This window comes from Lagenorhynchus albirostris, chromosome 7 (assembly GCF_949774975.1).
Source record: "Lagenorhynchus albirostris chromosome 7, mLagAlb1.1, whole genome shotgun sequence".
Lineage (NCBI taxonomy): Eukaryota > Metazoa > Chordata > Mammalia > Artiodactyla > Delphinidae > Lagenorhynchus > Lagenorhynchus albirostris.
In genome coordinates, this window is record NC_083101.1 from 66639072 (window position 1) to 66651819 (window position 12748).

Below are 12748 nucleotides of genomic sequence, written 5' to 3' on the forward strand. Positions count from 1 at the left end.
GGCTAGGTTAGAATTCCTGCTCCACCTCTTACTAAATTGTAAGCATGAGCCAATCCTCACTCATAAAATGGGGAAAAGAATCCATACAACATACAGTTAAATGAGAATGAGGTAATGTCTATAAAATGTCACGCACAGAAAGATGCTCAAATGGTAGCTATTAGTATTTTTTGTTGACAGAGTTCTACTAGCTTTCCTTTAAAATATGTGGTTTGACCTTGACTCAGACCTTGTCCTCCATCCCCACTGGCTACATTAAGAAGCCCAAGAATGAGTTAAGTTGTTCAAACCAAGTGCTACTGGACCAGAGAAGATGGGCTTATCCCCACCTGAGCTGGTCAGGGAAGGCATTTGTGTGTCATCTGAATGCAGGTTGATTTCCATGGACAGCAGCCGGAGGGGGAAGGGATGAAAGAGGCAAAGGGAATGAGATAAGCCTTGGGACTCTCTTCTGAAAGCTGCAATGTGAATGTTCATAGCCGTACCTTGCTAGCTGGAGGGGAAGTTCTGCTTTTTTCCCCCATCCTCTTTAAAAGGACTTCTGTCTGTGCCAGCTAGTTTCTAGATGTCTGTGTTGTAAAATCAGGCAATGTGCACAGTAACACAAACTGGACTCTGGGAAAGACAAAAGAATAGGGGCAGACAGAAAATAACAGTGAAAGGAGACAGCAGGCTGGGTGTTGAGGAAAGTTTTATTTGGAGTTGAGAATTGGAGAAAGGAAGGAATTTGGAGGAAGCAACTGATGGTGATTTCAGAGAACATTGTAAGTGGCAGAGGTAATCAGATAACCACACATGGCAAATCCAAGATTTGGAACCAGTTGTGCATCTTTCACCACCATCCATTTTAGAACTAAATTTCATCATCCCCAAACGAAACCCTACTCTTTCTAGCCAGCAGCCCCAACCCTCTATCCTCCCCAGCCCAAGGTAACCACTAATCTACTGTCTCTATAGATTTGCCTATTTTAGATATTTTACATAAGTGGAGTTATACAATATGTAGTCCTTTGTGACTGGCATATTTCATTGAGCATAGTACTTTCAAGGCTTATCCATATTGTGGCATCTATCAGCACTACATATCTTTGTTGCCAAATAATATTACACTGTTTGTCTGTATCACATTTTATTTATTCATTCATCAGTTGGTAGACATTTGTTTTCACCTTGAATTGTTGTCACTTCAGCTATTTTAAATACTGGTGTGAACATTCATGTACAAGTTAGTGTGGGCATATGTTTCCATTTCTCTTGGGTATGTAAATAGGAATGGGAATGCTAGGTCATATGGTAACTGTATGTTTAACCATTTTAGGAACTGCCAGACTTTTCCAAAGTGGCTGCATGATTTTATATTCCTACCAGCAATGTATGAGGCTTTCAATTTCTCCACATCCTCACTAACACTGATTATTATCTATTTTTTTTTAAATTATAGCCATCCTACGGGGAGGGAAGTGTTATTTCATTAAGGTTTTCTCTGACGGCTAATTGCCTGAATCTCTACTCAGTTAAGGTACTTTTTTGATATAAAATTACTGAATTTGGAGTACAATTTTTAAGTTGATATGTAGTGCCAAACTGCTTTTCATTAATTGTATCAATTTTACTCTGCCTGGAAGTATATAGGACACTTATTTCATAATATCTTCATCAAACTAAATATTATATTTAAAATCTTTGCCAATTTAGTAAGGTTGGAATGATTTATTTTAACCCTATTCCTAGTGATATTGGGTTTTTCCATACACATAATAATTATATATATAAATTCAGTCAGCTCATATTCTTTGTACATTTTCCTCTAGAGTCTTAGTTTTTATTGAAAATTGTTCTTAAAATCGCTAAAATTCATCTTGAATAGGTTATGCTAGATAAGAAACGTTTGAGTAAATTATAAATATAAAATATTTTGAGAAATATTAATATTTTAGGGTCCTGGCAATAATTAACCAGAATAACCATTCTGAAGTTTTAAAAGGGATTTAGAAAATTTAAAAAGTCTATATTTGGTTATTTACATAATGCAAAAATTCGACAAATGGAAACTAAATGAGAGAGACTGCTTTGATTAAATGAGACATTAAAAACCAAATGGAAACCTCAATTAAATAGAGTCAGAAGACCAGAAGGGGGCGCTCTCACACCCTGCAACAATAGCAGAGCCCAATAGGAAGAAGGCTCTTCTTCCTTCCTGACAACTCAGCCAATGAAAAGCCATGGACCCTTTGTTTATTGTAGTCCTTCCAACTTCCTTTTCCCCTTTAGAAAAGAGTTCTCTCCATTTCCGCTAGAGACTTGAATGTCTCTACCATGGTTGCAGACTCCAGATTGCAATTCTCTGCTGATCCCAAATAAACCCATTTTTTTTTGCTGGAGAAATAACTGGCAGTCTATTTGTTTTAGGTCAACAGACATATCAATGCTTCTCCTTGAATCCAATTGAAAATTTGATGATAGTGTATATTCAGTGAAATGAAGGAAGTTAGAAGAGGTAATTATTTGGAGGTTGATCCATTCATTTAGCTTCTTAGGCACTTTAATTGCATTCATGGAAATAGTTGAAACTTTTTAAAAATATTTTCCAGTGTAGATCTCTCAGTGGGTACTTGTGTTTAAAAGAATCACATAATAAAATTGAGGTCTGAGTGCTCTATCATTTTTTGACTAGCAAAATTCTTAAACAGAAGTTGCTGAAGTGTAAGGTGCACCCTTACTAACAGGATTTCCAGGAGGCAGAGTGTGAGGGGTGAGCTGGTGAATACTGAATCACCAGCTCCATCTCTCCCCGATTGTTTAATGCTTAAAGGTCAGAATTGCTCATAAGATAAATGGGTTACAAACATCTCCAGTTTTTCTTTAGGAAGATCTGTGAGCCCCAAAGGGCTCTCCAAAACTACAGAGTAGTTCTGAATTTACAGTCTTCTGAATTTAAGTTCTGATTTTCGAGACCAGATGTGTATCCCCTACTACTCAGAGTTGGTTTTTTTACATGGCTAGAGCCAGAGACACATACTAATGTGGGGTGGATGATGAACCCTATGTTCTTTTCATTAAACTATGTCTTTAAATAGTTGGATATCGAGGAAGCTATTTATTATGTTTAAATGTACCAGATATGGAATGGGGAAGAAGCGTCCCAGAAGATATCCCAAGTTAGCATATCTAAACATCATTGGTTGGGGGATACACACTGTGTGAAGGGAGTAATTTATCCCTCTGTGACTTATGCTCTGCCAGTGGCATTAAATAAGGAAATCTGCCATGTCCCTGTGTTCCTGGTGTCAGGGAGGTGACTTAATGCTGAGGAATGTGAAGTGTTCTCAACAGGAGTCCTGAGGAATGTGAAGTGTTCTCAACAGGAGTCCTGAATCGGGGCCCTGTTATGGGTTCAGCTGTGTCCCCCAAAGATCTGTGGAAGTCCTCACCCCCCGTACCTCAGAATGTGACTTTATTTGGAAATAGGTTCATTGCAGATACAATTGGCTAAATTAAGATGAGGTCATACTGGAATAGAATGGGCCCTTCGTCCTATATGACAGGTGTCTTTATAAGAGTAAAATTGAGACACAGGTACACACAGACTGTAGACCACCATGGGAAGACAGAGGTGAGGATTGGAGTGACGCATCTAGAAACCAAGGAACCCCAGAGATTCCTGGCCATTAGGAGAAGCTGGGCAAGATGCATGGAACAGAGTCTCCGCCACAGCCCTCAGAAGGAACCAGCCCTGGTGACACCTTGAATTTAGATTTCTGCCTTACAGAACTGAGAGAATGAATTTCAGTTGTTTCAAGTCACCCAGTTTATGGTAGTTTGTTACAGCAGCCCTAGCAAACTTATACAGGCTCCAAATTGCTAGTTCAACTGCTTAATAAGTTTGTACCAATTTCTTGTAGAATAGAAATAAGAATACCTGCCCATCGTGAAGACCCAATGGGCTTCTATAAGGGGAAGGTTTTATGTTTGGCTGCCTGAGCCTCTGGCCTTCCTAAGACTTCTACCATCTTCTCTCAGCACTATCAATGCAGTTTGGAGACCAGTAGCTCTTAAACTTGAGTTTGCATCAGAATCACCTGGAGGGCTTGTTAAATCACAGATTGCATGGCTCCACCCCAGAGTTGTTCATCCAGCAGGTCATCGGGGCTTGATAATTTGTTAATCTAACAAGGTCCCAGGTGAGGCTAACGCTGCTGGTCTGGGGAGCACATTTCAAGTACTATGGGATCAGATGCTTGGGGAAGATGTATGGGGGAAAAGTAACAAAGTCAGCCTTAGAGGGAGTCCTGAAAGGGTGGGGGCTTGGCATCATGTGCAGATAAACCTTAAATCCTATTATCCTGAATGGGCTCTCAACAATCCTGTCCTTCCCCCATGCTGTAGCAAATGAGTCTTGTAGTATTTTATTGGTTACAGGTTCTTGTCCCATCTTCATTCTGAATTTGGAATTTTTTTTTTCTTGTACATCTGCGTTTGGGCTTGAATGTCTACCTATTGTTCCATCTTGAGCTTCCCTGAGCAATGAGATTTGAGATCTGATGGAAAGTTAACTTCAGGATCTATGTCTCACCTGCCCCAGGAAGCCTTTTCACCATGTCTCTGCCCTTCCTTGGGCTCATGACACATTTTTCATATTACCTGTTAGGTGCTTAATCTTACATTCACCAGTGGATCAGTTTTCATATGGTGGTCACCCAGTGAGCTTCTTGTTCATTGGTGGGGCCCCATATCACGTTTAGCAAGGCTTAGGAAACTAGGCCATCCTTGTTCCTTAGAAACACTTTAAATTTCTTGTCTTACTAAATTTCCCAGAACTTCTCTACCCATTCACTCATGTATTCATTCATGAAATGCCCTATGGAGCACCTCCTTTATTCCTTATGGAAATGTGTAGAATAATGGGGGAAAGGAGCAGACAGATATAAAAAAATCACATGAATACATGCAAAATTACAGCTGTGCCAGGTACATCAAAGGACAACAGTACTTAATTCTAATACTGGTGAGATTTGGCCCTGCTGGGGAGGTCAGGGAAGCCTTTGAATTGATATCTGAAGGACATGCTGGGAGTTGTAGCCAGTTGTAAAGCAGAAAACAACTATTCCAGGCAGGGAGAAGGGTGCCTACAAAGGCCTGGTCAGAGGAGGGAGTGCACAGGGACTGATCTTTGAGCGTGGAGAGGAAGGGCTCAAGCGACATGAGCCATGGTGGATGCCCAAAGCTGGAGAAGTGGGGGACAGCCCAGCTGGTGTAAGGCCCCTGATGCCATGTGTTCACAGTCTGAGCAGGTATGGGCCATTGGGCATCTCCCTTGACTCCATCGATTACTCTCCTGCCTCACTGTTCCTGGCTTCATTCCTCCACACGTCTTAGCACTATTCTGTCTCAGGAAAGAGGCAGTCCTCGACCTTTACCAGCTGACCTCTCCATTTGGCCTTTCTTCCCTTTCCTCCTGCATCCTCCAGTGACTGGGCTCAGGGAGCCTTTATTTCTCCACTGTGACTCTCATCTGCATTTAAACTGGCTCCTTTCCTTTATTAGTTAACTGGTCCAGATCACCCCAGCGTAAGGGAAAAAAAGGCTTCCCTCTCTGTTATATGTGTCATTGGTCTTATGCTTGCAGGCTGAAGTGGGCTTGCCTTCCTCCCGTCCTACACCTTCAAAATTAAGGACATCTTGGGGCTTCCCTGGTGGCGCAGTGGTTGAGAGTCCGCCTGCCGATGCAGGGGACACAGGTTCGTGCCCCGGTCCGGGAAGATCCCACATGCCGCGGAGTGGCTGGGCCCGTGAGCCATGGCCGCTGAGCCTGCACGTCCGGAGCCTGTGCTCCACAACGGGAGAGGCCAAAACAGTGAGAGGCCCGCGTACCGCAAAAAAAAAAAAAAAAAAATTAAGGACATCTTAAGAATTTCTGTCAAAAGTTCTCCCCATTCAATTCAACTCTATTCACAGGAAGCTAAAAACTTTTCACTACCTTTGTTCGAAGGAACTCCCTACTCAGCAAATTTCCTGTGACTGGACCTTGAGAGAAAACTGGTATTCTTGAGAGGGTGATGTATTCATGTTAACTTAAATGTTTGAAAGGCTGTTTTAAAATATTGCTTTATATTTGATTCTTTGTCACTGAAGAAAGCTTTATATGTGTGGGCCAGAGAAAATACAAGCTGTGCACATTAAATAAAATCATCAATAATTTTTTAAAGGACAAAAAATTAGTCCCCCAAATCAAAGATAAATCACTTATGTATAAATTATCTATTAAAAACATAAAGTAGGGACTTCCCTGGTGCCGCAGTGGTTAAAAATCTGCCTGCCAATGTAGGGGACACAATTTCGAACCCTGGTCCAGGAAGATCCCATATGCCGCGGAGCAACTAAGCCCGTGAGCCACAACTACTGAGCCTGCACTCTAGAGCCTGTGAGCCACAACTACTGAGCCCACGTGTCACAACTACTGAAGCCCGCTCTAGGCCCACGCTCCGCAACAAGAGAAGCCACGGCAGTGAGAAGCCCGTGCACCCCAACAGAGTAGCCCCCGCTTGCCGCAACTAGAGAAAGCCCACGAGCAGCAACGAAGACCCAACACAACCAAAAATAAATAAATACATTTATTTTAAAAATTTAAAAATAAAAACATAAAGTAGAATATATTATTTTTTTAGTATATAAAGCTGATGTTGCTAGAAAGAATACTGGTAGGTTGTACTCTGGGTTCTTAGTATTGTGGACAGGTTTTTGCTGAACTAAAGTATCTCTTTTTTCTCACCTGGACTTTTCTGTAATCAAGAGAACGCAGCCTTGAGATGACAGGGTGGAATGCATACTGTACTAAGGAATAACTTTTCTCTGCATGGCTAACTGACTACTAAAATAGCAATAGAACTTGGCCTCTTTAACACCATACTTTATCAGGCTGACTAGGCAGAGCTTATGTTCAGGGTTAACAACATGCCTTCAGAATCTCTAATGATAATATCCATCCAGGAATAGAATAAATAAGCCAATGGTAATAATGCCCTAACCATTTACACTTAATTAAGGTTCCTCTCATTCCAGGAGTGGGCACTGCTGTCTCTGAGTCCAGTTGCTTAGCATTTAGTTACCAGCATTCAGCTGCCAATTCCCAGGGGCTTGAGAGATTCAGACCCTGGCAGCCTGACACATACTAATCAAATAAACAAAAGATCTGATTTGTAAATCAGAATGTCAATGTCTTAGAGGGAGAATTGCCACTTGCTAAAGGACTATATTCCTTGTTACTCAATCTGTCCACCCTTGTCTGAGAAGGAAGCTAATGCAGTGCTTAGCAGGGGACCATAGTTGTGTAAATTGCTGTATTTGCGTTGCTAGATCCGAACTAGAAAAGGAACTGATATTGCAGGGGTTGGATGGGAGAGGGGATATATCATTTGGAATTTGTTGATTGCAAATAACAGAAAGCAATATTGGTTGACTGAATAAAGGGGAATTTATGGGAGGGTCATTGAGGATTCTCAAAATTACAGGAACCTGGAGATTCAGGCTTGGATACAGCAAGGGAGCAGCAATTAAGACCACTGAACAGTCTGTCTGCTCAGCTGGAGAGAAGCAAGCTAGTTCCCGTCTTTCTGGACCTCTGCTGGATTTAGCTTTAAAAATTTCATCAAGCTTTTAAAATTGCAATTAGACCATATCTAGTGTTTATATTATCTACTAAGAGTTGTAAAAGTAAAGACCCTTCACTCAAAGAGTTAAGAATCCAATACTACATATCAATACGTAAAACACATTAGACCAAGTTCATGGCAGAGGTGCCAAATCAGGGCTTTGTGGTTTGACAAATGAAGCAAGAATATGGGGTTAGAAGGATGGGGAAAGACTTCAAAAGAAAGACACTGGAGATGGGCACTGGAGATGGCATGATTTTGCTAGGGAAGTTGGGAGCATTTCAATCTGAGATGTAAGTAACACATACAGAGCCAGATATAAGAGCCTAATGTGAATCACATACTTGGTTAAGTTCCCTCCTCCTCCTCCTGTGATTGGGTTTACAGGGTTTACTAAATGAAGAGAAAGGTTTTGCAGGGAGAGGCCCCTGTGCTTTGGAGGGAGGAGGGCTGTGTGGGAGAGAAGGAAAGGTTGGAGGGGAGAGCAAGACCCACACATTTCACCTCCAGCAGATCAAAGTGTGCTTCTCTCAGTGTATCTGATGGAGGGTGGGTGGTAGGTGACAAACCTGGAAGCAAGGAAATGAAGGTGGTCTTTCCTTGATTTCCCCTCTCTAAGAAAGGGCTCATTAGCCCTGTTGATACTGGGTGGGCGTCCAATGCTAGTGGCAGCATCCACAGGTACAAATTCTTATGTAAAGTGCCATTTACCCCAGAACAACCATCTGGGTCCTGCACAATCCGTGCTTTAATACAAGGCTATCGGGTGAAGGCTGTTGAACATCAGACCCAATGTGGTAAGAATACAGCATCAGTGACAGTGATAAACAGTTCACTCATTCATTCATTCATTCCAGTCTATACTTATTAACACTGTCTGGAGTCTCTGCCCAAACTTGAGGCTAGAGGCCGAAGTAGAAAAAGTAATAAGTCACTTCCTTTTCCTACTTCTGTGTTCTCTTCTGTCAAACAAGAAACTGGAGTTTAAGGCCTTTGCTTTGCTGTGTCTCCTGTGCTTCATGAGCTCACACATAAAGGCGGGAGCAGTTTGCCCTGGCGTGGGCCAGAGGAAAGGCGTCAGGGGCTGAAGGGCAAAGGATAAGAGGCGCTGCTTGTCTTCTGCCTCCTTGGAATGAGGTACCCTCTGAAAGGTGCTAGGCATGTACCAGCTCTGTGCAAACTAGAGGTCTGGTATTTGCCAGAAGCTTTGGCATAATGCAAGGAGAAATAGTGCATGAATGATGTGATGGAATTATTGCTGACCATGAATTTCCTGCCCAATTAGTGAGATGAGGTTGTGCGGGGTTTCGTTTAATTGGAACTTTCCTGAGCAGATCTAGGTTTACTTACCATTTTACATGATCTCAGGGGATGAGAGGGCAGCATGTTGAATTACAATAACCTTTCATTAAACAAAGTTCCTCCTCATTGACCTTTGATTCCCCTTTCCTGCATTGTGTTTCTCCATAGAACCTCTGTCACAGCTTCTTTGCAATCAAAGAGAGTACTTGGGTTTGAATTATTTTGTGTCTGGTGCATTTGTCCCTCTATATTCAAGTCACAATAAATGTCTATAAGAAGAATTTTCTGAATGGCTAGACTGGAAACTCCTTGGGGTTCAATGTCTAGTCTATGTGCATCTTGGTATTTCACCTTACCATGCATCCCCCAAACCTCCTACCAATGCCTGCTAGTAGGAACTCAACAAATCTCTTTCAAAACATCTTAATTTATAGGTATAAATTGTGGCTTCCATAGAAATACTGGGTTTACATGAAATCCAGAGGATATCTGGGAGAGTTAACCATGGTTTCAAAAAGATTTAAAGTCCTTTCTCCCAAGGTAGTTAGTTCCTTTGAAGAATGAGCATTCTAAGTTGGTGGATGAAGAATGAGGGAAAGAGAGAGACTTGTTTTTGTTACATTTAGGGTTCAGTTAAGTATTCAAAGTTCTGAGGAGACTTTTCAGGGCCCCCTTTCACATCATTCACACTTAGAGGCCAGAGCTCATGCATCCCCATGCCTTCCACTTTGTAGAGTAATTGCTCTATCTCTTAGCAGCTTCAACCAAGGCTCATCCTTCTCTGAACATGTTCCATTGTTTAGATCAGGAACCAGGTAGGAAAAATTAACTATATAATACGTGTATTATACAAATAATAGGAAAAGATTATAAAAATTGGGAGACTAGAGAAAAAACTTCATTCCTAATATCTTTACTCCAGTCCAGGGGTTTTCAAAGTCTGGTCCCAAGACCAGAACATTAGTATCACCTGGGAACTTGCTAGAAATGCACATTCTCGGGCCCCACCCAGTCCTAGTGAATCAGAAACTGGCATGTGGTCCAGCAATTTGTGCTTTAACAAGTCCTTCGGGGGATTCTGATACACACTAAAGTTTGAGAATGGCTATTCACGCAAAACTATTATTAGCGTTTTATGGCAGTCTTCATGAGTGCGTGAGTGTGTGTGTGTGTATGCAGGCTTTACCAAACTGTTAAGAGTACAAAAGCAGCCATTGTAACACTAACCCAAAATCTAATCTCTCCAGCCTAGAGCCCCACCTAGCCCTGCAGTGAGTCCAAACTCCTTCAGAGTTTGCTAATATCAAGAATCTGGGAATCATCGTGGTGGACCTTATAGATGTGAATATATGTGCCCTAGGCAAACCACTCCATGGGACCTCAGTAACTTCACTTAACTGGTTTGTTCCTGGTCTCGGATGGATAAGTAGCCCTACTTATCTATCGGCAGGACTTTCACCTTTCCCTGTCTGATGTCCCTGTGAAGCACAGATTGTCCCTTGCCCTGACATTCCTTTGGAATTTCCTATGGAGCCCCAGAGCTAACTGTTCACTGTCTGTAGCTGGTAAGGAAAACACAGGGTAAGAGTTCAGGGTGTGGTCACTGTATGGCGCCACCCTTCCCTCTGACCCTCAGGCCTGGGGGCTTAGTCTGCGCACTGCTTCAGTGAGGCTGCAAAAAGGAGAACACACCTCCCCAAACCTCAGTGAGGCTTTTGTAAGGAAAAAAACAGGCCAGTTCATGGACATCTAATGACAAAAAATAAAATACACGTGGGCCATGGCAGGAGATGGAAAATCTCCCCTCATCTTCTGAGAAATGGGAAAGCATTTTCTCTCTTGTGCATTAGTCAGGAGAGACTAGTTTGGCTACAGTAACAACCCCAGACTCAGTGAATTAAAATGACTCAGGTTTATTTCTCACAAATGCTAAATGTCTTTCAACATTAACTGGGGACTTTACCCTGCTTCATCCTCACTCTGGATTCTGTTTGACAGACAACAGCGACCTAAAATACTGCTGGAGAGGGGAAAGGGCTTTGTAGCATCTCATTCCAACAGTTAAATTCTCTGCCAAGAGGTGACAGTCACTTAGCTTCCTAACCCACTGTTTAAAACTTGTCACAGTGCTCCACTTAACCACGAGGGGTTTGGCAGGTGCAACTCTACCATGTATGTGGAAGGTACCTGAACATCAGTAACGACTAGCACGCTGGAGATTTGCCCCTTTTGTCTGCTTCCCTTTGCAGCCTCAGTCAGGAGTCCACGTGCTCTTGTTGCTCTGTGGTCGACCACTATCTGCTTGATTCTGCCGTTATGAGTTTCAACTCACATTATCAAGAACTATGATTGGTAGATCAGCGGGTGGACAGGATTCCCTTGTATCCGCTGTTCACCCCGTGCCCAAGCAGCCTGGCTGGCAGGGTGGGAGTGGGGCCTGTGGTTCCTCCCAGGCAGCAGGGTTTGTAGAGGTGATGCAAGGCATTCCTAGTACTCCCACTCTGCCATGCTGTTTCCTTTCTCATTCTTGGCAATGTCTCTCATCTTGGCTTCTGTCACTCTGGCTTCTTCTCCTTATAACTTTTGGTCCCCACATGGGGACCAAAAGTTTTTCTCTATGTGCTTCTCAGTCCTAGAAAGACAAGAGGAAGTGACTAATCACCAGAATACAGAAGCCGTCTAGTGCTGCTCTATTAACAATTCATCTAGTTACAGCGGAGTTTCGCTCTAGCCCAGCCATATATACTTCGTTGCATATGTAGTCTTTGTACAATTTTGCCTCATGCATTTTTACATTACATAATGCTTATTTTAGGTTGAAAATCCTAAATCCACTGTCATAAGTGAATACCAAGTTCATTTTTGGGCTTTTTCATAACTGTACACAGAGGATTAAATGCTATTTACCTGACCAGCTTTATAGTTTAATTTTTTCATCTTCTTTTAAAATCATTAAATTGTATCACATCGAAAAAAAAAAAAACCCCAAACCCTGCATTGGCGGTTTTCCCTAACGTTATGTAGGCTTAAGGGATAGTGAAACCAGGACAGAGAACTGTTTCTGTGCCCAAGCGAGCAAGGAGCAATAACTTATTCATTACCCGAGAGAGAATGCCACTCCTCCTTTCCAGGCTGCAAAGAGGCCAGGCTCAAAGGGCAGGCGGGCTGGCTTAGGCAGCGCCTCTGAGGCTACCTGGAAGCCGAGCAAGTCACCTGAGTCGTGCCGGTGCCTGGGCTGCCAACCTGCAGCCACCGGGCCGCAGTCTGAGGGGGCAGGAGGACACTCCCGGGGCGGGAGGACCCCCTTGGTCCTCTTAAGCAGGCAGCCGACCCACGGGTGCGGCGGCGCCAGGTGCCGGTACCCAGGTAGCGCGTGCCCCGGCACCTGCCGCACCAACCCCGCGCCCGGGGCGGGGCTTCTCGCGTCCCCTTTAAGAGTGCGTATCGCTCGCCCCTGACGTCAGGGTGTCTCTCCGCACGAGCCCGCGTCCCGCGCCTCGCCGCGCCCCCGCGCCCACTGCCCCGGCGGCTGCACGACGAGCTGCGGCTCGGCCAGCGCGCCGCACCGCTCGGTCCTCCTTCCTGGCTCCGCCGCCGCCCGCTCCCCGCACCGCAGCAGTCCCGCGGGTCCTCCTGCGCCATGTCGGTGGCCGGGCTCAAGAAGCAGTTCCACAAAGCCACTCAGGTAAGGCGCGTGACAGGTGCGCCGCGGGGCGGTCCCGCGAGCGGAGGGCGCGCTGGACGCCGGCAGCGGGCAGGGAGCGTGGGGATTACGGCCAGCAGCGAGCCGGGCCCGG

The 12748-nt window shown here is 43.9% G+C and overlaps 1 protein-coding gene across 1 annotated transcript in view; it reads left to right on the forward strand.

Moving 5' to 3' along the window:
• The first annotated feature begins 12540 nt into the window (after positions 1 to 12540).
• Positions 12541 to 12748, forward strand: part of SH3GL2 (SH3 domain containing GRB2 like 2, endophilin A1) — a 201324-nt gene continuing 201116 nt past the window's right edge. Inside the window, exon 1 of the mRNA XM_060153484.1 lies at positions 12541 to 12636. Within this exon, the coding sequence (XP_060009467.1) occupies positions 12592 to 12636 (45 nt within the window). The 5' untranslated portion in view covers positions 12541 to 12591. The remainder of the gene's footprint in view (positions 12637 to 12748) is intronic.